General features: G+C 54.1%; 1 protein-coding gene across 1 annotated transcript in view; it reads left to right on the top strand.

Moving 5' to 3' along the window:
• Positions 1–25,098, top strand: part of ITIH5 (inter-alpha-trypsin inhibitor heavy chain 5) — a 79,539-nt gene extending 54,441 nt beyond the window's left edge. Inside the window, 8 exon segments of the mRNA XM_042944819.1 lie at positions 10,110–10,278; positions 13,640–13,949; positions 16,336–16,463; positions 16,466–16,894; positions 19,030–19,083; positions 20,860–20,976; positions 22,795–23,172; positions 24,155–25,098. Coding sequence (XP_042800753.1) covers positions 10,110–10,278; positions 13,640–13,949; positions 16,336–16,463; positions 16,466–16,894; positions 19,030–19,083; positions 20,860–20,976; positions 22,795–23,172; positions 24,155–24,456 — 1,887 coding nt within the window. The 3' untranslated portion in view covers positions 24,457–25,098.
• Positions 25,099–25,467: the final 369 nt, after the last annotated feature.

Below are 25,467 nucleotides of genomic sequence, written 5' to 3'. Positions count from 1 at the left end.
GACAGGGAGATACAGAATCCCAAGCAGGCTCTGAAGCTGTCAGTGATGTAGGGCTCGAACTCACGATTCATGAGATCGTGACCTGAGCTGAAACCAAGAGTCAGATGCTCAACTGACGGAGCCACCCAGGCACCCCGAAAGTAGCTTTTATGTGATGGGGATCAAAGGAAGGGCGGCCTGAGGTTCACTGAGCGGCTGGGAAGAGTGTGGGCAAGGCCAGCAGAACCCAGAAGGGCCTCAGGGAGCAGTGACCTGGTTGGAGCTCCCTGAACAAATGAAGGAGCTCTGGAGAGGAAAGATGCCAGCGGGCCAAATGAGATCATGTCTAGGAAATTTGGAGGGTCTCAGAGATAGGCACTATATGGCTGCCATCAGAATACAAATGGATGATGGAAGGTTTGGGTACTCTTGCAGACCTTGTTGTAAGCATCTGAAAACATGGGTCCAGCTAATAACAAAAATGTCCAGCTTCCCCCTTTCTGGTTTCCTGGAACCAAGGTCGACAGACTTTCTATGACGACGGGTAGTAAATATCGTACGTAAGCTTTGCAGGCTCGGCGGTCCCCGTCTTACTACTCAGCTGTGCTCTTGTGGCACAAAGGCGGCCATTGGCAATCTGCAGAGAAGCCTTGCTTATCAGAAAACAGGCACCAGTCTGGGTTTGGCCCCCAGGCCATCCTTTGCTGACCCCTGGTCTACAGGGGTGACTGACTGGCATGGCTAGAGATCATTCCGGTTGGTAGGATTTATTCTCATCTGCTGAGCTGCTCTCGCCCAGACATGGCCACCAGCAGACGCGTGTTTCAGAAGCACATTGCAAAACAGAGATCTGGGACTTCGGGCGGGGAACAGAAGGCAGTGGGGAAAACGTGTTTGTGACTCTGACTCAGAATATGAGGAAATAAATGATGGACAGAGGGCAAAGTATTTTTCCCCCTAGCACCAAGGAAAACTTGGGATTGTTTCTTTTTTTTTTTTTTTTTTGCTCCTCAACAACGATAATATAGATAATTTTAAATAAATCAGAGGCACCCATTTAAAACCCTTTTTGTGGAGGCACTTAAGATTTACCCAAAGGAGGTCACATTTAAAGAGTTTTGAGGCTCTCTGAATAAAGGCACCACGTGGCTGTCCTCCAAAGGAAACATGAACAGTATAGAGCTGTGAGTTCTCCCGCATGATCTGTTCAGGATGTGGGCCTCCTGGTCAGCATCTGACAGCATGGTCCTCGTATCACCAAAAAGCCTGGCCTCTCCTTGCTGGCGCCCTACTTGTGTACTCAAGTCTCTCCAGTCGGATCAGCCGGCTGTCCGTAAAGGGCTAGACGGGGCCCGAAAGGCAACTTTTGCTACAAGGAACAAGATAAATCCTGTAGATGCAAGCTAAATGAGATAACAAATGCTTATCAGGGATTTCCCGCCCGGGCTGGGGAACTGCGCCAGGGTGAGGTCCCGGAGTGCCACCCCTGCCCGAGAGCATGGGCTCCCCCCTCCCCTGCGGGACACCTGACTCTGCCCCCGGGTCCCACCTTGGCTTCCACTGCAGACTCCAGATCCTCAGAGAATGAAACAGACATTGATCACGTGCTGTGGCAGAGGTGCGAGGCACAGGGGATACAAAGATAAGTACGACAGAACCTTTTCTCTCAGGAGGTCCGGAGGAGAAGAAAAGTCGCGTGAGCGTTGTGTGCACAGTGCTCCCTGTGACAGAGGTATACGGTGGTCCAGTCATGGCACAGAGCGAGTGCCGGTCAAGTCTTTTTAGGAGTGGAGAAGGGGGTAATGGACTTCTCGGAGCAGGGGTAGTCGAGTGAGCCTTAAGGTCTTCTAGAAGTTAGTCAAGTCGGTGGGGTGGGAAGGTCCAGAGGAGCCCAGCGGAGGGTGATGAATGGCAAGAGCAAACGTGCGTGCTGGAGAAGCACATTCAAGTCCCTCTAATTAAGGACCTGGGAATTTTGCTGGGGAAAAGAAATGTGGAGCAATCCCACGTTAATCAAACCAACGCGTCAAGTGCTTAGTGGAAAGAATTTTAGGGAAGGGCAAGGGCTTGAAGTAGTCAACAAAAGATGAGTGACAGAGGTGACCTAGGAAGTGTAGTCCTTGGAAGATGGGACGCAGTTTTCTTGACAGGAAGGGAGGGAGTGAGTTCCTGGTTGAGGAAAAACATGAAGAAAGTCATGAGACAAGAGCGAACGTGCCATTTGGAGGCAGGTGGGGATTTGAGCCCGAGACCGTTGCGTGAAGCTGGCTCCTTTGAAGGACGGCAGTGGGCAGGGGGCAGAAGGAAGCTCCTGCCTTCTCTGCTCTGGACCCTCTAACTCTCCAGAATCAGTCTCCTTCTGCAAATAAGAATAAGTGTTACCAAAACTCAGAAGAAAAGCGAAGATCCTCCCCAACCCCCGACAGCGAAGTTCACCTATTCCTTCCTGCGACCAGAATCTCGCTTTGCAGTCTCACGCTGTCTTCAAGGGTGTGGGAAGATGAAAGAGACACAGGGACGTCATCACTGCCCCTGCCTGCGGGGGGGTGACTCCACTTCCTCCGAATATCTTCTTGTACGTACCGTCTACACGTGCTGCTGTGTTGTGGTTACTTGCTAGCCGTTCCACTATTCCATATTTAGCATGGCTTTTTCGCAGCCTCTCCAACCTTTCGGTTCTTAAATGCTCGTCAAGGCACATCCCTGGAGGTTTATAGCAGGTGGCACAGGGTGGACCTATGCCCCGGCGACGGGCATGAGAACCGACACGTCAGGAGAGAGCTGACTGGGTCAAAGGGCACTCAGTGAGTCAGACACCACGAGATTCTGTAGAACGAAACAGGGCTCCAGAATCCAGATACGCAGTTGGGCAGTGCAAACTTAAGAAGTTAGACCAGGCCCTGGGGACGAAGAACTCACTCAGGGCAGTCGGTAGGTGTGTCAGAACATGGATGGAAGGACACCAGTTACAAAGGAGATGTGTAAATGGAGGTGGACATCTCATGGTCAGTAGCTCTTACTTCCTGTTAGAGCAGGAGCCTACAGATAGAAGTGGTTCAGCTCCATCCTTGGCCAGAGTGAGGGATCGACAACGAGAACAAATCCCGACGAGTATCCACCACGCAAAGAGGAGCGAACACATAATCTGTTTTGAGTCTTGAGTTAGTTGTTTACACATCGAGCGTGAAAAATGGATGTGATTAATGTCTACAGAATCAAAGATGTTAATGCTGTTGGCAGGGAGCCTTTTTAGAAGAATGTACAATGACATTATTAGGCAAATGTTTCCTAGATTTGTCAAAAAGAGTCAAAACATTAGGTGATGAATCTTAACATTAGCCAGAGCATTAACATGAGAGACCATTTGCTTCTCAAGTTAGATTAATGTTATTCAAACACGAAAGACTTGGGAAGTGTAGTTATGTTTACATCACAAAGATGTTCTAATATCTAAACCTATTCAGATTTTTTTTTTTTTTTTTTTTTTTTGGTTAAGGCTGAATTTAGACAGAATTTGGTGTTTAGCAATCATTTTCTCTTAGATCCAGGCCTGAAGTAATAATGATATTTAGGCCAAAAAGGGGCCTTTCTCTACCTATGAAATAACCACAATCTTATAGTTTTATACAGCTTGGGTAAACACAGAAGTAATTAGGTAATCTAACGGAGTCTAGTGCAATACTGCATTGAAAGAGCATTTGAAGTGAGAAGTCAAGCAGTAAAGGAGATTATATAGCATAACACAATACATTTTTAAATATAGGAACCTTATGCTTTTGCTTAATTCAAATATTCTCTTCGTTCTAGCATGAGCATTACATCGTAGAGACCAAAGAAATAATGTTTTCCACATTTGCTTCTAGGTGAAATTTCAAGTTTATATTTAGCATTTACTGAACTTTAAAAATTTTTTTTTTATTTAAATCCAAGCTAGTTAGGGGCGCCTGGGTGGCTCAGTCGGTTAAGCGTCGACTTCAGCTCAGGTCATGATCTCACGGTTCGTGAGTTCGAGCCCCGCCTCGGGCTCTGTGCTGTCAGCTCGGAGCCTGGAGCCTGCTTCCGATTCTGGGTCTCCCTCTCTCTCTGCCCTTCCCCCGCTTGCACTCTGTCTCTCTCTCTCTTTCAAAAATAAATAAAACATTAAAAAAAATTTTTTTTTAATCCAAGCTAGTTAACATATAGTATAGTAATGGTTTCAGGAGTAGAATTTAATGATTCATCACTTACATATAACATCCAGTGTTCATGCCAACAAGTGCCCTCCTTAATGCCCATCACCCGTTTAGCCATCCCCCAACCCAGCGCCCCCTCCAGCAACCCTTCATTTGTTCTCTGTATTTAAGAGTCTCTTATGGTTTGTCTCCCTCTCTGTTTTTATCTTATTTTTCCTTCCCTTCCCCTATGTTCATCTGTGTCGTTTCTTAAATTCCACAGATGAGTGAAATCATATGATACTTATCTTTCTCTGACTAACTAATTTCGCTTAGCATAATACCTCTAGTTCCGTCCACGTTGTGGCAAATGGCAGGTATTCATTCTTTTTGGTTGCCGAGTAAAATTCCATTGTGTATAAACCCCATCTTCTTTATCCATTCATTAGATGATGGACATTTGGGCTCTTTCCATAATTTGGCTATTGTTGATGGCACTGCTGTAAACACGGGGGTGCCTGTGCCCCTTCGAATCAGCATTTTTGTGTCCTTTGGGTAAATACCTACTAGTACAATTGCTGGATCCTAGAGTAGCTCTATTTTTAATTTTTTGCGGAACTTCCATACTCTTCTCCAGGGCCGCTGCGCCAGTTTGCGTTCCCACCAACAGCACCAAAGGGTTCCCCTTTCTCTGCATCCTCACCAACATCTGTTGTTTCAAGCACTAGAAGGCGTGATGACTTCTATTCCAAGTTTTCCATTTATATAAAGCAGACCTCTTAGTTTCTGCTCTTTCCATAAAGAACATTTCAGCCAATAGAAAAATAGTTTTAGTTTCTTTCAACAAGATTCCTCAAATCTGAGAGACACTTTTTTTCGACCCTCTGGTTCTTGTATTACAGTTTATAACTTTAAAATGTAAATTATCTAATGAGGTTCGTTTTAGGAAATCCTGTGGCAGAGAGGCGGCAAGAGGCATCGTGTTATCACGGATTTCCTTTATGAGCTTACAGAACCTCTTGAGGCGCCTTAACCATAGTCAGTGGGGTAATGTTGTTTTTTAATGTTTTGGTTTCTTCTCTGAAACCAGTCTGTGGCTAGATTTTTGGTTTTAAATGTAACAGTGATATAAGCATGAATTATGTTATGAAGAAACAGTCTCTCTCACCTCATTTATTGCCTTGCTCCTGAAGTTGGGATTTTAAAAAAATCTGATAATTTGGTGGGTCAGTCACAATAAGATTTCAAAACTTTCCTTTAAATTATTGGAAGACTTGCAGTGTGTAAAAATATAAGGTTCTGTTGCCTCTTGTGGATTAAGTTCTCGTCATCTTGAAATACCACGGTCTTGAAATAGTCCCGCTGAAGCATAGCTGATCCCCATGGACTGCAGCATCTGTTGGCACGTTGGGGCTGCTGCGGTCTTGAACTGTGACCGTGACTCCAGGGAGACTTGGGACAGCGTCCTGCGTGGAAGCCTGTGGTGTGAGCACAGAGATTCTGGGAGGGCGGACGTATCCATTCCCCCCGTTTCGGGCCCGGACACGCGCTTTAATGCTGCGGTGGGGATCTGGTGTTGCAGACGTTGCTGGAGTCACAGACTTTTTTGCGTAGAATGGTAGAATGACTGTGGGGACGGACTGCCAGGGGACGCCGTGGGCAATGAGGCCGTCCCCCTGCTGGCGTCAAGAAGGACTGCAGGCTAACAGGAGCACAGTATAAATTGGCTTTGCTCTTTCTCCCCCGTTACCTGTATGGACCCCCCTGGGGAAGGGAGAAGGCGGACGGACACACGGCCTCAGTTTATAGTGGACGTCGTCCACTTCCGGGGACTCTCTTTCAGAAACAGGGCTGTTTCCCTGGTGCGTGTCTGTTCTTGATTTTTGTTCGGGGCCCAACTCAGACGTGAGGCGGGCTTATGCTTCTTTGCGGGATTATTTTAAGCTGTTCATTGGAGGCGATTTTTCTCTTGGGTTCATTGAAAAGGACCACGTGGAAAAATGAAAGAACGCTGACGTCTTGGTAAACTTCTCAGTATGAGGAAGTGAGGGCACTGCTGAGGAGAACAGTGTGACCATTCTGCTGGAAACATACAAGGGCTAATATCTAACACCCTTGAACTTGGATTTCGCCCATGATGTCATGGCTCCCCTCGTATTACGCCCAACAACCCAGACTTTGTGGTACAAAAGCCGTTTGTGTCCGCTAGTTCCTGTCGAGTGTGGTCTGGCACAGACCCAGAAATATTTGAGAGAAGCGGCATCGTCGGGAACCCTGATGGCAGTGGTAGCTGGGAGGGGGCAGGCAGCTGTGTTTGTCACGGCCTCACTGACATTTCACTCTGAGGGTCTCACCATACAATGCTTCCCTGCTTGTGAAATGCTGAACGGTCATTCTTGCCGCGGTAGTTAGCCCGGCGGACGCTCACCCCCTCGAGGGTTCTGCCGAGCACCTGCAGCTGCTAGGGTTCCGTTTCGTAGGGAAGGGGGAGAGGACGTTCCCATCGCTGGCCCTGGCTTAATACAGGGCCTGACGTGCACAGGGCAGAGCTGCCTCCTGGACACTCCCCTCCCGAGGGGCGGCGTGCTCGAACTCCAGGGACCCAGTCCTGCCCGTTCGACAGACGCCATCAGAGGGTACCGTAATCGCTTCCTTCCTGAAGATCCACTAGAACAGGGGGACCGTAGCCAACCACACTGAATGAATGGAGAATCTGAAGCAGAGAGTTTTATTTGTAGTTATTTATATCCACCTTGTTCCCGAAGGTACTTAACTTTAAGGACAGGGACTAAAAGACTTAATGGTAACCCTACGGCAGAGCTGGAATTAACTTCTAAGGCATTGTTTCCAAGGGAAATATGTCTTCCTTCTTTTAACCCAAGGAGAGTGTGTAAGAAGAGGAATTCATCCCCATAAAACAGGCTCAAGCGGAGAGCAGTCCCCATCCATCGTGGTTCCAGATAGCTAGGATTATACAAAGCCATCGTTAATGACCTTGCCGGCCAAGGTACTTCTTCACTGCCTGGACAGTAAGAGAGACATCCTTTTATTTTATTAGTTGTATCTGTGCACCTTTCATCTCTCTTCAGTCCGAAAGCCCTCTGGAATGTTCTGGTGACGTTTGCAGAGCGGCGTCTGCAGGGACTGTGCGGGTGCCTGTCGTCTGTGGGCTGGGGCCTCTAGGAACTGATTCGCGGCCCCAGAGCTGGCCCGCTGTCTCTGCTGCCGGCTGGCCTCTTTAAGAACTCTGCTTTCTTCCGCAGCCAGATCCCCCGCTGTTCCTTATGTTTCTTTCCCTCCGCAAGGGGTATGGTTTTCCTGCCTCTTCCCAACCGCCCCCTCCCCCCAAGACTTCCTGATTCCTCCCCAGCAGGCTCACCACCTGGTGGCTGGATACAGTGACCTGAACCCGTCTTCGCAGAGAAGCCCTGTCCTTGTCCCAGAAAGTAAACGTGGACGATCGTGGCTTCCCGGAAGTGTTCTCGGGACCCCAAAGGCTCAGTGTAACTGTCCAGTGTCGGACAGTTAGCCTCCCTCGCTAACCAGACCCAGCCACCGATTGTGTTAACCTCCACAGAAACTCTGTGCACACGTCGTATGTGCTTATTTTAAACGTCTCCGGGGAAGACATTTGCATGGTGTCCCGTGGTCACCTGTTCAGTGAGGGCATCGTCACTCCCAGCGCTGTGTTTGGAGTGACTGGTCTCGAGCAGACAGGCTTCTCTCTAGGGCACAAGGGCACTGAGTGGAGCTTTGGGGACAGGGAAGAAGGCCAAGGAACACGGCAGGCTGGGATATCAGTGTCTTCTCCCGTCGGTCACACTAGTTGGCAAGGGTGCCGGGGCGCCGGTGGGAACCGTCGTCATCTGCCCACCTGCACTGGAAGCGTCTACAGGTCGTCTTCCTTGTCACCTTCCAGTCTCTTAAGGGTTTTAGGCCAGCCCCTCACGTGACACAGCTTTGCCTTCGGGGAAGTTCAGGCCTTCAAGCAAGCTTGGACTGCGCATTCTGTGCCGTTCTGGGCCTCCTCTGATCTTCCTGGAATGTGCTTAGTTCTCTGGACTGTACTCTTGGAAGGTCTGACAAGGTTTGTGTTCACGTTCGGCTCGTAAACAGAGCGTGCAGAAATGTCAGCTGAAGTCCACTCTCGCTCACTCTTCTTTCTGGACGCTCCCCTTCCTCCTGCCTTTCAAGCCCTCCAAGAATGCAGAGCTCCCGGGGTCATCGGCCACACGGGGAGGGGGGCCGCGGCCGCAAAGAGTTAACGGAAGGAGCTGGCTGCAGAGGACGGTGGCGGCTTCCATCCGGGCCTCCCGGGACGAGGGGCGGGAGGCCGTCCGGCCGGTCCCCGGGCAACTGGAAAGGCGTCCGGCCTTGCGAGCCCGCCGGCCCGCCTCCCCTGGGTGCATGTGAGGATAAGCGAGCTGCAGCTGTGGCCTTACAAGGTCACAAGAAACCTGTAGCTGCCGAGTCAAGCGGAGGAGGGGGAAGAGGCTGGAGCGACTATTCCTAAAGCAGAGTATCCATCAGGGGCCGGGGGAGGGGAATTGGCACAGAGGAGCCGGGCGGGCCCCTGCCAAGGTCTCCAGCGCACTATTTAAGGATCCCTAAGGATGCTGGCTGCTGAACAAGCCGTGGTGTTCCCAGGAGCTGCCCCTTGTCCACACCCGCGCCCTGTGGCGCCCGGCTGGCTCTGTGCTCTGGGGAGCGTGCGAGTTTGTCCAGGTGCCTGCCTTCCAGCCGGGTGGCCGGCGGGGCTGTCTCAGGGACAACAGTGCCCGCTGTCCCGTCACAGCGCAGCTGTGGGCCTCCAGACGTCCCGGAGGTCTAGACTGCCGGGCCATCCGATGCGCACGCTGGGGGTGGCGTTGGCTCTACGTGGAAGGAAGGGTGAGGAGTCTGAGCTCTGCCAGCTTCCTGCCTCACACCGTCCGTGTCAACACTTAGGGCCCTCCACCCACATCTGGTTATTGTAACTATCTGATTTATTTTTACTCGAACACTGTCAGCTCTGTGTGTCCTACACCCCATCCTTCTCGGTGTTCTCTTTCTGTGGGTCCCAGAGATGAAGGGGGGTGTCTGTCCGACTTCGTTTGTATCGGCAACAGTATTTTGTATTCCACACCTCTCCCTCTCTCTGCCACTTACTCATTCAGCTCACTTGTCCTCGCTGCTTTCCAGAATGCCCTTCCTAGTCTTCCAGCCCACCCACTTCCTTTGCCCTCATCTTGCCCCTCCTCCATGAAGCCCTCTCACCTCGCTGCGGCCCTATGTTTGCATTCTCTTTTAAGTTCTTAGGGTATTAACTATATATACCTTTAGTCTTACGGTTCATAAAATGTTTCTGCATGCATGTCTCTGCTGAACTTCCACCTATGCCCCCCCCCCCATGTGTTGGGAACTCTCCCACCCACGGGGTGATATGGAGATGAATGGGACCTCCCTACCAAGAGCTTACAAGACAGTAAGGGACACAGATACGAAGCAAACAATCACGACTGGGTAATTACGCACCCCACGAGTATTTTGAGTGCAGCGCTAGCCTAGAAGAGAGAGGATCGGTTCTCTTTGGAAGAAGGAGGAAATGTTTCAGATGGAGGATAGAGCACATTAGCTGGGCTTTGAAGAATGACTAGGAGCCTGTCAGGTAACAAATGGGCGTAAGACAGAGGAAAAGAACCTTCCGGGTCAAGAGAACGGCCGCGGTGAAAATATGGAGGCCTGACATACCATGACTCGCAGCAGTGTGTGACATTTCACATGTTAAACACACATCTGTGTCTCGTAGAACATTGTGACACGTTGATGCCAGTTTTTCCCAGTTAGGTGACCAAGCTGCTTGACATTTATCCAAGTCCCTCCACATCTTAGGCACCTAATTTTAACCCCGGGATTGTTCCTGGCGTGCGGTTTCCGAGCCAGGAGACGCGAGGACCCGGGCGATCAGATGTGACTGGTTTTGCTTCTGTGTTTGTTCAGACCAAGGATGCCCTGTTCACGATTCTCCACGACCTCCGACCCCAGGATCATTTCAATATCATCGGCTTTTCCAACCGCATCAAAGTGTGGAAAGACCATCTGGTGTCAGTTACCCCTGACAACGTCCGCGACGGCAAAGTGTATATCCACCACATGTCGCCCAGCGGAGGTAAATGCGAGTCCTTGTTTCCACGCTGGCTTCGACGTGATAATAAGTGAGTAGCTAATTTTCTGCCAAGAGACAAGGATTTGAAAGCCAAAGCCGATCACAGGAAAGGAGATAAAGGTGAGCGCTTTCCCAGAAGCTTACGTTTCTCTGAACACCAAGTCTGTAAGTTCTCATCTTCCAGGCCCGGAGTAAGATGGTCAAGTAGGTTAGGGGGGAAATACTCGATAGGTTTTGGAGCCTTTCCTGGTTTATCTCATGGAGCCGAACAACGAAGCCGTTTTTGTGCATTGCTCTCGGGTGGGGAATCCGAGTCAAAGAAATGGTTCCGTGTTTTGTGTGCCTGAACGTTAGCAGCATCAGTGGGACAGCCCCGTTGGCCAGTCTGTGCCAGCGAGAAGAGCACAGGGCCCAGGCGGCCTGGGAGATGCTGTGCACGCGGAGCGTGACGAGCTCTGAGTCTTGCACACTGGGCTCGGGCACGGCGCGCAGGCAAGAGTGCAGAGGACGGAGACGGTCATACAGGATTTAAGGAGATAGGAGGATCGGGACAGTATGTTACCCAGCTGTGCTCGATGCCCGTTCCTTCGGCTCAGGACTGGGGCTCACTCTCGCTGGCGTGTCTGTCCCTAGCACAGGGGGCACATGACCGGCGCGCAGTGTTGGGGTGTTTATGAAAACTCATCCCGACTCCCTCCCCTGCTTTCTGAAAAGGGCCTTTGCAGAGACACCTTCTTCTGGGGTGATTGTCCTGGTTAATTCTGTTTTGGTTATTGGGGAACCTACTTAGTTCCGTTTTCTCCTGACGTTTTTCATCTTTCGTATGTATATTATTTTCTAGCTTCATCTTTCGGATCTTCTATCTTCATCTTTTGGATATTTTCTATCCAAGGCAGAGCTCTGATTCCCCAAACAAACTTTGTTTGGAACTTGATCTTGCTTGGATGGGACTTTGACTTTGCAGTGGGACTTCCTACTGCCTCCACAGCCGTGTGATATGGGGACTGCTTGACGGGTTGATGGGAGAGAGAAAAGATCGGATTTAATAACACGGCAGGAAGTTGACGAGACTCAAGTCAAGTCCTAGAGGGAAGAAACTCTTCATCTTTGCATGGCCCCTGGTTCCCAGCGTAGCTCCTGACATACAGCTCGTGCTCAACAAGTATTTGCTCAATTGAATGTATTTCAGTGGCACTACTCACTATCAGAATGGGATGTGTGTGTGTGTGTGTGTGTGTGTGTGCGCGCATGTGTGTGTTGGCAGAGGGTGTGGGGATAAAACTTTAGGAGACAGCTGATGCGTATTATGTCCTTCTGGAGTCCACACCTCAGAAACTTTATTGGTCTCCTGTATTTTTTCTCCATGTGGCCATCACCCCAACCTCTATAGGTGAACAGAAGATTTATCTGTTCCTCTCAAAGAAGTGGGGACGTCAGGATCAGGAACATAGGTTCTGAAGCCAGCCCCACCGTGTCTGAGCCATTTAATGTGTCTGTACCTGAGTTTCCTCCTCTAAAATGGGGACAGTAATGGGATTGTGATCAGGATGAGATCAGTTAAAATATTTGAAGTGCTGAGAACAGTGGCTGGCACACGGGAGGGTCTCTTTCGTGTCAGATGTGGCCGATTTCACCCAAGTAGTCAGTCCCTCTTGCTGGTGCACGTGTGTCCTCTGATGACCTGGGTGGGCTGTCGGGGGGGAGGTCTGGGGCAGCTCTGTGGGGCCCCCCCTACCAGTGGAGGGAGCCTCCCTGTTCTTAAGAGTGCAGGAGATGCCCCCCCCCCGCCCCACCATTCTTAGCATGGGTTTGGTTCAGGCCCTGCTGTGCTTGGTGCTGGTATTAAAAAAGCTAAGTGCATCCCTTTGCCTGGGCTCCTTGGCCTTAAGGTGGAATAAAAGGTTGGGCACCATTGCCAGGTTCTAGATTAAAGAGAAAATAAACACCTGCCTTTTCTTCCAGGGCCATATATCCAGAGGCCAGGTGAAAGTAGGCTGGGCTTCCAGAAAGGCATGTTAATGAGCCCAAAGAAATGCTAAATACTATTTCAGCTGTAACTTCCCCTTATCTCCAGACTCTGTGTGCATCTTAGAATTATCAGTGTGTTTGCACGGACATAGACGGGTATTGTTTTTGTTTGTTTGCTTGTTTTGTTTTTGTTTTTGTTTTAGCCAGAAATTCTGGAGAATGTGAAGCAATGGGGGGAAATTATCTGGTTCACTGAAACATGGTACATTTTGCAGGTAGTTAAAAATCCCTCCAGTGAGGGTGATTGATTGCAGTGATGATGGGTACACCGCTTTGTACATTTAGTGAAAGTAATTCATGGTGTACCGAAAGCGGGTAAGGTTTTTGGTACATAAATTTCATCTCAGCGAAGTCATTAAGAAAAAAAAAACCCACTGAGGGGCACCTCGGTGGCTCAGTTGGTTAAGCATCTGACTTTGGCTCAGGTCGTGATCTCATGGTTCATGAGTTCAAGCCCCCCGTCGAGTCCCCTCCTGGAGCCTGCTTTAGATTCTACGTCTCCGCCTCTCGGCCCCTCCCCTGCTTGTGTTCTGTCTCCATCTCTCAAAAATAAATAAACATTTAAAAAAGAAAAAAGAAAAACAACCCCACTGGAGTCAGGGGCAGAAATACGTGTTCGCACTCAGTCTTCCTGGGTGGTTGTAGAATAGCCACCGAATGAAATTCTTAGCTAATCCAGAAAGCTCATCTCAGGGCCATGCCCACCTCCACCAACCAACCACCCGTCTCTCCATCCACCAAGCACATACCTTTCCGGCACCTGCCGCAGACACTGTCCCTGGCTTTTGACGGAGCTGCTGGCGACAAGCTGTGTGAAGGGGAAATGGCAGGGGCAGAGGTGGGGACAGGAGGCATAAACTTTAAAGCCTCTGCCTCGTGGGGGTTCTGATAGGCAGAGGTAACCCGAAGGGGCGGGAAGCAGAGAAAGGAGAGGCAGCAGAGGCCTTCCCCAGCTGCCCTTTCTTTCCCTCTGGGACTCGCCCTCCCTCCAAACTCCTGTACCCGACCCCTTTGGGGTTGCCCTTTACAGAGCTCTTCCCAGGAAAGGAGTGGGAGCCATTGATGCTAAGGTAGTGAGGGGCTCGAGCCAAGGCGCCTTCTCCAGCATCCGTTCGGGAGTTCTGTACGGGGGGATAGGCCCGTGCCGCTTCCATCCATTCGGCAAACGCTGGCGAGTGTCCAGACAGGCTGTGTAAGCTGACATCACCCGCCTGTGCGGGTGACCCCCTCCCACGCACGTACTCCTGCTAACGCCTGAACGTGGCAGGGTGTCCGTGCCTGACCGTGCACGTGTGCAGCATGAGGGCTTGAGCCGGCCTGTTTTGCTGTTCCCCAGGCACGGACATCAACGGGGCGCTGCAGAGGGCCATCAGGCTGCTCACTGACTACGTGGCTCAGGACGACGTCGGAGACCGCAGCGTGTCCCTCGTCATCTTCCTGACCGACGGGAAACCCACCGTCGGGGAGACCCACACCCTCAGGATCCTCAACAACACCAGGGAGGCTGCCCGGGGCCAGATCTGCATCTTTACCATCGGCATCGGGAACGACGTGGACTTCAAGCTGCTGGAGAAACTGTCGCTGGAGAACTGCGGCCTCACCCGGCACGTTCTCGAGGAGGACGACGCGGGCTCACAGCTCGTCGGGTCCGTCCGCGCCGGAGAGTGAGACTCAGGCTCTCAGAAGGGGGTGCGGGGCCGTGTGGCTAGAACCCATCACACTGGGTGACGTCGGAAGGGGTTTTTAAACCAGGTCGATGCGGGTTCGGGTCCTGGCCCTGCTTTGTGACTCTAGGCACGATTCGAGCCAGTCTGCGCCCCGTTGCCTCGTCTGTGACATGAGGGGTACGGCCGGCTGACAGAGTTTAGTGAGAAAACCGTGCGGACTGTTGGCCGGATGGCTGTTGCACGTTAGGTGTTCAGTCCGCTCTCGTGGTTGCGACTCCGTTCTTGCCTTTTCTCGGGTCCTCGCCAGGGGACCAGCACGCTTGCATATTTGCTGTGAGTTCACAGGTGGCATAAGCAGGAGAGGTCTTGCTGTCTCCTTTTTTGTGAGCTGGTGAAGACTGGCCACTGATGCGCTTATTTTCTTGAGATGGAGGAAAAACTAGATCTTAGGTCTTCTAATTACGCCCGGAGCCTTCCCTCAGATGCCACATGGCCACACCCGGGGTACGACTTTGCTGTTGATTTGAGAGAGTACTGACTCTCAGTTCCACATCGTATCCTTGGATCGCCTTCACGTATAGCAGGGAGCTCAAAGGAAAGTGAGGTTTCGGTAGATTTACAGCTGTTCGATAGCCACATTCAAGGAACGTTCACCAGTGATCAGTCTAACTGGAGGTCTGTAAGGTGGGCAGTGAAGGTGGGTTCTTGGTAAGGGGCTAGTCACCATTCCCCCCCCCCCCCCACCGGCGTTTCCATCAAAAGATTTAAATACAAACACAGATTTGCTTCCCATATTTTCAAAATTATTCACAACTACATTCAGAGAGGGGGAATCTAGGGCATTGTATACCAGGGCTAAGATTTAATAGCGTGTTCATAAGCAAAAGCAATCACGTGGCAACAAATCAGCTGCACTGCCCTGTCACCAAGACAGTATCAGTGCCCAGCATTTCTCGAGGACTTACGGTGTGCCAGGCTTTCCTGCATCCGTTACGTCCTGCGATCCTCCCAGAAAGCCAAGGAGTAGGTGTATTAGGGTCTAAGCTAAGCAGCCACGCAGGTGGCTCTCTCCTATGATATCTGGGACACTGGACTCTGCTCCCTGAAGTCATTCGGAGACCCCAGGTCCTTCCCTTCGGTTCGTCTTTAGCTGCAACCCTGAGATGAGGTCACTGTCACTTCTGTATTCCAGCCCCAAAGAGGGAGAGAGAAAAGAAAGCGAGAGAAAGCCATTGTATTTTAAGCAAGCATTGCAAAAGTTGTATAGATCGCTCCTCCTCCTGTTCCGTTGGTGAGAACATGGCCGTGTTTGGCCACAGCAGAGGCTGAGAGATGTACTTTAGAGCTGGATGGTTAGAACTCAGTTATGAAAAAAGGAGAATGGGCTTGAGGGGGCAGTAGTCTACCAAAGCAGTTACTTCAACATTGCAACCGTGGAGAGGAAGAAACTGCGGTTCAGAGAGGGTAAGTCACATGTCCCAAGACACACAGCCGGGAAGTGGCTAAGATGGCCTCCACCGCCTCTGCTCTCTAGATCTTTGGGAGGAGGTTTTCGACTGTCCCTTTACTCAGCAAAAAGCAGCCGCGTAACAACCGGGAGAAAAGCTAAGGCAAGCGAATGTGGCATCCGTTACACGCCAGCCTCGTGTCAGCGTCAAGGTGATTTCTCCAGGAGAGCGGGCCGGTTAGAGTGCATCCGGAAAATGTGCCGGGTTCTAAGGAACCGGGTTTTAAGAGGCCCTTTGAGAAGCGTGGGTGTGTACAGAGGGAAGTTACCCCAAGGTCCCTCAGCTGGGGATTCTTGAAATCCTATCCCATTGACGATAGTCCTGAAACCGGGGGAGGGGTGAGGTGCACAGGAACAGGAGCACACGGCAGTCACACACTTCACGGCCGTTTGTCAAGCATCTGAGTGCGGAAGGGGAGTTAGATCAGATCGTACGCACGGTGTTGCTGTAGCAGTGGTATGGGCATCGCGGGTGGAAGCTACTGGAAGGAAGGCGGGACGGGCATCGGCGGGTGGAAGCTACTGGAAGGAAGGCGGGACGGGCATTGCGGGTGGAAGCTGCGGGAAGGAAGGCGGGACAGGCATCGGTGGGTGGAAGCTGCGGGAAGGAAGGCGGCAGTCTACTCCCAGGTCTCCTCTGCCTCGTCACGGCAGTTGAGAGTGGGTGGGAAGCCAGTTCGAGAGTGAGTTCTCCATCACCAGGGGTGTTCAAGCAGCTTCTGCCTGGCCTCCTGCCGGAAGTGCTCTGTGGGGAGGGCTGCACTGAGGGCCCCGAGAAGCAGATCCCTCCCCCCGCCATTGGCAAGCAGGGCCTGTGCTGCCACGGCGGCCCTGACTCTCTCTGTCCTTCCGCTGCAGGTTCTATGACGAGATCCGGACCCCTCTGCTGTCCGACATCCGCATCGATTACCCCCCCGCCGCGGTGGAGCGCGTCACCAGGACCCTGTTCCCCAACTACTTCAACGGCTCGGAGATCGTCATCGCCGGAAGCTGGCCCACAGGACGGTGGAGCGGTTGCACGTGGAAGTCACGGCCAGCAACAGCAAGAAGTTTGTCGTCCTGAAGGCGGACGTGCCCGTGGAGCCCCCGGAGGCGGGGAACGACGTGGCGGGAAGCGCCAGGCCCGAGGGCGGTGGCGCCGGGGACCCCAACCACGTGCAGCGGCTCTGGAGCTACCTGAGCACGAAGGAGCTGCTGAGCGCCTGGCTGCACAGCAGCGACGAGCGGGACAAGGAGCGGCTGAGGCAGAAGGCGCAGGCCCTGGCCGTGGCCTCCCGCTTCCTCACCCCGGTCACGTCCATGCACTTGAAGAGGTCGGGGCTGCAGACGGACAAGCCGGAGGACGCACAGAGCGTGTCCGCGGCCACAGGCCCCGAACCCGTGATGCAGAGTCTGCGAGGCGCCAGCCCGCAGCCAGGTAACCCGCCTGGAGGGGGCGGCCGTGGGGAGCCGACGTGCGCGCTCAGCCCTCCGTGGGCCGGCCGCCCGGGCCTCCCGTGTCACACTCCGTACACACCTGGGCCGTCCGCCTCGCCCTCCCGTGTCACAGTCTGTATGAATCGGACGCCCGCCTGCCCGCCAGTCTGCACAGGCCGTGGTAAACCCTCGTGTTTGTATCGATGCACCCTGTGCGTCTCTGCAGAGCAGAGGTGGCGTTTGTCCCAGAAATGCCGCCAGGTGAAGTCGGTCTGTTGGTAACTCGCGCACCGGGGGCCCGCCACGGATGAGGCAGCACGGGGCAGCGTGGTGAACACACAGATAAACGGATACGGTACTCGGTTTGAGTGCCCCTCTACGTTTTTTAAAAGTTTACTTTCAGAGAGCCAGTGGGGAGGTGTTGCAGAGAGAGGGAGAGAGAAAAAATCTTAAGCAGACTCCGTGCACAGCGCAGAGCCTGACGCGGGACTCGATGCCCCGACCCTGGGATCGTGACCCCAGCTCGGTCACTCCACCCACCCCGGCGCCCCTGCCCTGCTACATTTTTAGGTACTTCGGGACCATGCCATTTTACGTGTTGGCGTGCACGTTCACAAGCCGTGGGCGCCCAGAGGTTAGCCGTGCGGACGGGAAGCACACGGGCCCCGAGCGGAAGAACGTAACTCCTTTGAACACGCACTGGGCTTTGTGGAAGGCGAGAGAGCTCTCCTCTCAGATGCGTGATTTCTGCTGTCCTGAGAGCATACGTGAGGAGCTGTGTTGTCAGTTCTCGAGACAATTCATCCTCGACTGGTCTCTCACAGCCCAAACAGAAAGCGCAGAGTTTAGTCTCGTGCCGTTTTGTTGGGGGAAATTCGTAGCGACAAGCACAAGAAAAGGAAAGGAAAAGTAGTTCAGCCCACACAGAGCGCGAACGTCCTCAGTGATCCCACTCGGCGGCAAACAGCATGGTGTTTATGTGCGACATGATTATTACATTCCTGCCAAGTTCACATCTCCTAGAGAGGGAGGGGACAGGAACCCAGGGCCTACAAGTGCTGCCTCACCTGTCCCTCGTGCGCTCAACTCTGAGAAGCACCCGGGCCTGGTTGAGAGCGAGCGTGAGGGCAGGACCCAGACACCGCCGTTTCGGCTCAGCGACCTTCCTACCTGGCTGTGTGGCTCCGGGCAGGTTTCTGACCCTCTCTGGGCTTCTGTTCCCTGGCCTATAAAACATAGATACTAATGATTTCCCTGAAGGGCTCCCAAGGAAAGACGTACAAGTGTTTCGTCCATAGTAAGCGTTCTACAAATGTTAGACACCCTCTGCTGTAAGGTCTGTAGACCTGGAAATTTATGGAAAAGTTCAGATTATAATTATATGTGGATCTTAACTGTCTTTTTTTTTTTCACACTTTTGTATTTAAATGCTTTTTAAAATTGTGGCAAAAAAATAACATGAAATTTACCCTCTTAACCATTTTTAAGTGTACAGTTCAGTCATGTTAAGTAGATTCATGTAGCCCCAAAACTTTTTTTCATCTTGCAGATCTGAGACTCTGTACCCTTAGACAACTCTGCTCCCCTCCACCCCATAAATGCATCTCACATACAATAGAATGTTTTCCCCTATTACATGGGCAGAAGTCTTAGGAAGAATAGCTAATATTAGAATTAGGTAGAACGTAATAGAACATTATCTATTTACAAAAGAATAAAATAAGCCTAGGGGCATCTGGGTGGCTCAGTCGGTTTAAGCGTCCGACTTCGGCTCAGGTCATGATCTCACGGTTCAGGAGTCCGAGCCCCGCGTCGGGCTCTGTGCTGACAGCTCGGAGTCTGGAGCCTGCTTCCGATTCTGTGTCTCCCTCTCTCTCTGCCGCTCCCCTGCTCACGTTCTCTCTTTGTCTCTCAAAACTAAGTAAGTGTGAAAAAAAATTAAAATAAGCCTCCACATGTTACGCCCTCACTCGTGTTGTGAGGCCAAGCTCCCTCTTTAAAAAAAGATGATGTCTTTAAATCGCCACGAACACCTTTGAAAGCTGTATTTCACTCACCCCAAACCTCTTGTCTTTCTCTCCCCTCATCCGTGTCCTCCTTAATAACACAGGTGGTTCTCTTTCTTCTGATTTCTAGGACCTGCTCTCAAGAAACCATACAACCCAAGAATTAAAGTCTCCAAAACATCAGGTAAAGAACAGAACGTGGCCGTGTGTCCCTGGGGGGCTGAGGGGTGTACCATGCAGGGCACCGGGCGTCCCCAAAGCCAGTTACGGTACCGGCACCTAGAACACGGCCTTTATTCAACCCGCAGATGGTTAGCAAAAGGCAGCAGCGTGAGGCAGCTCCAGGAACAGGGTGGTCCTTAAACCATTGCGGGAACACCGTGGCCAGCACGGCCCCGGGAGCCCAGCGGCTCTGAGGGCAGGAGGGACGGACAGTGGGGCGCGTGTTCGTCATTACTGAGTTAAAAGGTACTCGTTTCAGACCTCCAAGGTCTTCAGGCTCCAGCTCCTGGTGTTCCGAACAGGGTTTGTTACTACTAATTATTATTTTAATCTTTGGCTTTAGAAGGGAAAGACAAATAAAAATACCATGAAATGCCCTTTGGCCGGCTCTCTGGGATTATAATAAAAATCCAGACGGGATGACAACACAAAGACAGGGCTGTATTCTTAAAGGGCACACGTCTTCCTCGGTGAGTCTTTGTCATCGCCTCGCTGCCATCGTGCTGGACGCGCAGGTTCACAAAGCTGAGAGCGTCCCCGAGGTTAGCCGTGCGGAGGGGGTGCGCGCCGTCTCCGACGGATAAGAGCGCACGCTTCCAAACACACATGTGCTCTGTGGAGTGCGAGGGAACTTCCCTCTTGGATGCCGTGTGGAGTGATGACGTTCAGACGTCTCCTCTCCTTTTTGGAATAAGGAGCGTCTTTCCCTGTAGAACGATCCGGATGATTTGAGTAGAAGTGATGTGGCCTGAGCACAAGAAACCCTCTAAGAACTGTCACATCGTTGTGTTCAGACCTAGGGAGTGCCACAAGTATGCACAGCACTGTTAACCTGCTGTGGGCGTCCCGGGTCCCCCCATCTGTAAAAGACCAGTACCTTGTATCTGTTTATATAGTCATAGGATGCTTTGGTCACTGCACGGTGAGATCAGCCAGATTCTTCCATGGGCCTTTGTGAGTCATCCTGGGGACACAAAGGGGTTTTCAGCAGTTATACCAAGGACATGAATTTGCTTGTGACTTGAGAAGACTGACCATATGCTCACGCGGGTACGTGCACGTAAAACGGAGAGGAGTTCACAGACACGTTGTGTCGGCATGAAAGTTAGAAGGAAACTAACTGTCCCGTCTCATGAGGGAGGAGAATTGCTGTGGACTGTCGGGAACTATTTCGTCTGGACAATACGAGGCGAGGCTGTTCGTGTTCAGCAGAGGTGACCGTGAGGACAGTGGGAAGGAACAGGGGCCGGCCACGCTCTGTGGTCTCATCTGTGGGCAAAAATTTGAGAGCGTTTAAGTCGGCGTGCCCCAGAGTGGGGGTTTCCGCTGTCACCCCCAGTGACCCTGCACCCTTCCTGGTCACCGCCGTGCGCCGGGCTTGGCCGTTGCCGCTGTCCTTCGGGGACCGTGTACGTCGCTGTCTCCAGTGCCGTGGCGTTGTGGTCACAGGAGTGGGAGGGCTGTCACCACGTCTCTTCCCGGGGCAGGCGGTCAAAGAGAAAGGAAATGATCTTTGCGGTGTGGCGAAAGCCTCGTGTCTGGATTTCGGGGACCTGGGTTCACAGACTCCATGTGTGGTAACCCTGGTGCCTCAGCCGCCTGGCCCCTTCCTCACACAGACACGGAGGATGAGGGACAGGCTAACTAACTGACTTCGGAGAAAACAGAGGGGACTGCTCGCACGCGGAAAGCACCCGGTAAATTTCTTTCTCTGTCCTGTTTCTTGCCGGCCTGGCAGTGGATGGAGACCCCCATTTTGTCGTGGATTTCCCCCTGAGCAATCTCACCGTCTGCTTCAACATCGACGGGCAGCCGGGGGACATCCTGAGGCTCGTCTCTGATCACGCGGATTCTGGTAAGTTCTTCCCTCCCTTGTGACCTCTGGGCAAGGTTAAGGTAGGTATCACAGCCCCCTCTGTCCTTGCGAAGGGTGTGTGTGTGTGTGTAAGGGGACATACCACACGCTGATGGCAGTGGGCTGGGTGCGGGGCTCAGTGTCACGACGACGTGGGTTGGAAGCGCTGCTCTCACGTGACTCCTTTTGTGGCCTTGGGCACACGTCCTCCTCGTAGCACGGAGACAGTGGTACTTCCTCGGGCAGCCCCACCAGGCTGTCGTCAGTAATGGATCTGAAGTCGTTTTGTAAATGAACGGGTCCTGTGGAGTTCGTGACTTTCCAGTCGAGGACTCGAACGGCAGGAGGGCTGGAGTCCCGCGGTCCTCTCTCCCGGTTCCTCGGCGACGCGGATGCGAAGCCCACAGCTCTGTGAGCACTGAACACCGAGCTAACGAGGGCTCTGATCTCCTTCAGTCTGTAGAGCGGCTGGGTGAAGGAGGTCAGTGTGTGAAAGGCTCTCGAGTCACACGCAGGTAACAGTGCCCGAGGGCTGGCTACGTGGCATTTCTCAGTTCTGAGAGGATGCGTTTCTGGAAGGCTAGGTTACAGAGCGTCCCATGGCCGGGTGACCGTGCGATGTGATTACATAACGTGCGGTCCCGGGGCCCCTTCCCCGCCCTGTACTCTCACGAGGTTTCCTAGCCTTCGAGCTAAATGTCAGCTTGTCCTCACTCGGGCTCAGCAGTGAGATAGGGGCCTGCCTGTGTCCTCCCCGGAGGTACCCGCCTTCCTAGGAGGTACCCACCCACCTTCCTGGCGTTCCTGTGTTCAGCGTGGTGTCTGAGATGGGAAACCGCCAGAAGGTGATGCCTGGAGCCTTGAGGCTGAGGTACCTGGCTGGGATTTCTCCTGTCCCCCTTCCCCCTTGTCCCAGGGAAGGCACTTTTCTCCTGGAATGTCTAAGGAGCCGCTAGCCAAGATTTAGAGGAAGGTTATCCCCAAAGCAGAGCAAGACAAGAGTTCATTAGATAGAAGTCTTTGAGTCTTGCCAATTACACCCTCACCAGGCAGCATCTCATGCAGGCCTGGCTGCTCCACGTGGAATCTTCTCCTGTCAGCTGTCCACTGGGACAGCGCAGAACCTTAGGGCCTACATGAGTCTAGGAAAGCCGCCGTGGTGTTAGTGACGATGAAGGAAAAAAAGAATGGAGTTCAGCTTGATGGCAGTCGACATCTTATGCGTGTGCGACCTCCTGGGATCCTCACCACAGTTCTGATCTGTGTTACGTGCCCATTTTATAGATGTGATAATCGAGGCTGTTTTTTAAAGTGACTTATCCAGGCATACCCACCTAGGAGGTGCAGAACCTGAGTTTTTGGACTAGAAAAGAGGTTAATCTTCACATTCTCCCACACTGCCCGTGACATCACGGGATCGCCACATCAGGATCGGCGGAAACTAGCGGATAGGAAATGGGCGTCAGGGCCATGCAGGACTTTCGTCACTACAACCAGACCCAGTGACAAAGGCAAACAGACATGCACACCTCCTTCTGTGGTATCTTGACCCACGCCCCCTCTTTGCTGCCCCCACCCCAAGATACGGGAAAGATGGGGGAGGTAGGTTCATACCTTCCTGCCTTCACGCATTCACGCGTTCGCTCATTCGCTCGGTAGGACTGAGCGGCCCCTACCTACCCGGGAGTCAGACTTCATGGGGCCGGAGATTCAGAGTCAAGGCCAGAGGAGGGAGGAGATTCTATCAGATGTTCGCGTGCAGGTGGCTGGAAGGTGGGCTGGTCCGCTGACCCTTGTCCTCTCCCCTCTGCCTCCGAGGCGTGACGGTGAACGGGGAGCTGATCGGGGCGCCGGCTCCCCCAGGCGGCCACAAGAAGCAGCGCACTTACTTCCGCACCATCACCATCCTCGCCAACAAGCCCGAGCGGTCGTATCTGGAGATCACTCCGAGCAGAGTCATCCTGGACGGTGGGGACAGGCTGGTCCTCCCGTGCAACCGGAGCGCGGTGGTGGGGCGCCGCGGGCTGGAGGTGTCGGTGTCCGCCAACGCCAACGTCACCGTCACCATCCAGGGCACCATTGCCTTCGTCGTCCTCATTCACCTCTACAAAAAGCCGGCCCCCTACCAGCGGGACCACCTGGGCTTCTACATCTCCAGCAGCAGAGGCCTGTCCAGCAGCTGCCACGGACTGTTAGGTGGGCGGCCGCCCTCACGCCGGGTCGAGCGTAGACGTCAGGTTCCCAGAGCGAGGCTCCTGTTGCCCGTGCCTTTAGCTCGAGTTGGAAGCGCAGTCCTGAAATCACACGTCTTGCCTCCTGGCGACTTTCCGGAACGGGGAGGGGTTCATAAACTAATTGTCACTGGCCTCCTGGGAGGACGGGCCGAGACTTGGGGGGATAATCCTCCCGGGTTCTGGCTCCTGACTCGGGAAGTTGCAAGCGGAGGGCAGTCCGCGCCCAGCACGGGCGTGAGGCCCCCGTCCCGCCCCGGGCGGCAGGCCGCGTCCTCTGGTTTCCGCGCGCGGTCCCACGTGGGCCCTCTGCCCACAAGTGCAGGGCGGCGGCCGCCAGGGCCTGGTTAGAAAGCAGGATTTCCTGGCACTGGAGCTGGGCGGGTGGGGTGCGGCCTGACGGCCAGGGGCGCAGGCCGGGATTCCTTTGGCCTCTGCCGTGCCCTCACGTGACCTGCGGTACTCTGCCGAGTGTTTCCGGAGGAGGCCGACCACACTGCCGTCGGCACCCTCGGCCCCTGCCCACCGAACGCGTGGTCCGGAGGGGCCTGTGGCCGGAGGAGAGGCCACGCCCCGCCCTTCCCCCCCTCCTGTCCTTCCAGCTCTGGTTCCCCGTCTGTACTAGTGGTCCGGCAGCCTCCCAGTGTTAACGGGGGGCGGGGGGGGGACCGCTCTGAATGCCACCTGGGCCCCCCCTCCCCCGTCCGTACCCTCCCAACACGCGCCCCGTCGCTGACACCAGAAGGTGCGAGTCTTCCGGGAGGGTCCGACCTCGGACCGCGGTCAGCCAAACCCCCCGCCTCCGAGCTCCTCCGCCCCCGCCCCCCACCTCGGGTAACCCCCGAGCGCTGGCCGGCCACCACCGGTGGGCTCCTCGGGACTGACGCTCCTCGGCCCAGGGCGGCCTGCACTCGACTCACACCCGGCGCTTTCTTGTGTCCTCCTAGGTCAGTTCCTGAGCCGGGACGCCACGCTCACGCGGGAGCCCGCCGGGCTCAGCGAGGGCCCGGGCCGGCCTCCGCTCCCGAGGGCGGGCGACGGGCCGGAGACGGTCCTGAAGGTGAGAGGGCACCAGGTCCCGGTGGTCCGGAAGCAGAGGAGGATCTACAATGGGGAGGAGCAGGTGGACTGCTGGTTCGCCAGGAGCAACGCGGCCGGGCTGCTGGACGGCGAGTACCGGGACTACCTGGCCGCGCACCCGTTTGACTCAGAGACCGCCTTCGGCCTGGGACCGTCCGGGGGGCTCTGACGCCGGGCCCGAACGAAAGCGTGCATGGCGGGGACGCGCGGGGACGCCGCGGCGCGGCTCCTGCGGCCGGCGCGCGCCCGGCCTCCCGACGGTTGACCGCGACCCGTGACGCACCCCTGCTGGCGCGTAGGCCCGAGGTCGGCCTGAGAGAAGCGTAGGGTCGGGGCGCTGGGGCGACAGGGGTCTTTCGTTCTGCGTCCTCCCCTCCGCCACCCCCCACCGCCGTGATAGAGAGAGAGGGCGGCACCGAGGAGAAGGGTCACGCCGCCTCGTCGGCCCGCTGCGCGCGCATCAGGCCGGCCGGCTTGTCCCTCTCACGGCCTGTCGTGAGGGAACCGGTGAAGGAACGTTGCCGCAAAGCCGCTTCCTCGGTGGAGAGGGCCACGTTTGGGCACTCTGCTTTTCGCCTGCCCTTCGCGCTTCGGCATCTCCCCTCGCAGGGCTCCTGTGGCCTCCGCGTGCGTGGCCACCCTCCGCCTCAGGGGACCTGCCGTGGGCCCGGCCCGGGTCATGCAAATAGCTCGTAGGTCTGATCATTGTAAGCAATTCAGGCTTTCCTTGGGAGGGGAGTTTCTTCTGCTGTGATATCTTGCCCTTGAAAATGAGTTTTCATTAAAAAAAAATTTGGTTGACCATTGGAAACTTGCATCCCAGAGACCATCTTTCTGTCGCGGGCTTTGTAGGCCGCTCGACTGTGCTGATATGTTTCTGGCTGTTCCCGTAAAGCTAATAAACAGGACAGCCCCGCGCGGCTGGGTTTTCCTGGCCCGTCCCGGAGCTGGAGACTCGGCCGGTGTTCCACTTGGCCCTCCTGTACCTGTGTCGTGACTCCGGCCTCGTTTGCTCGCGGTCCGGGGGGAGGTGACCCACCAGGCCCCCGCGGCACTGGGATGGGAGGTGGGGCCGGCACGGGGCCTCACGGGCCTGCCCACGTTCCCAGCGAAGGTGCCGCCGCGCTCGCAGTCTGGGCAGCCGGCCCACGTGTCGGGTAGGCCGAGCCAGGAAGTGGGC

The sequence above is a fragment of the Panthera leo genome, chromosome B4 (assembly GCF_018350215.1).
Source record: "Panthera leo isolate Ple1 chromosome B4, P.leo_Ple1_pat1.1, whole genome shotgun sequence".
NCBI classification, from domain to species: domain Eukaryota; kingdom Metazoa; phylum Chordata; class Mammalia; order Carnivora; family Felidae; genus Panthera; species Panthera leo.
Note: the sequence above shows the minus strand (reverse complement) of the source record. Positions and strands in the feature narration are given on the sequence as shown.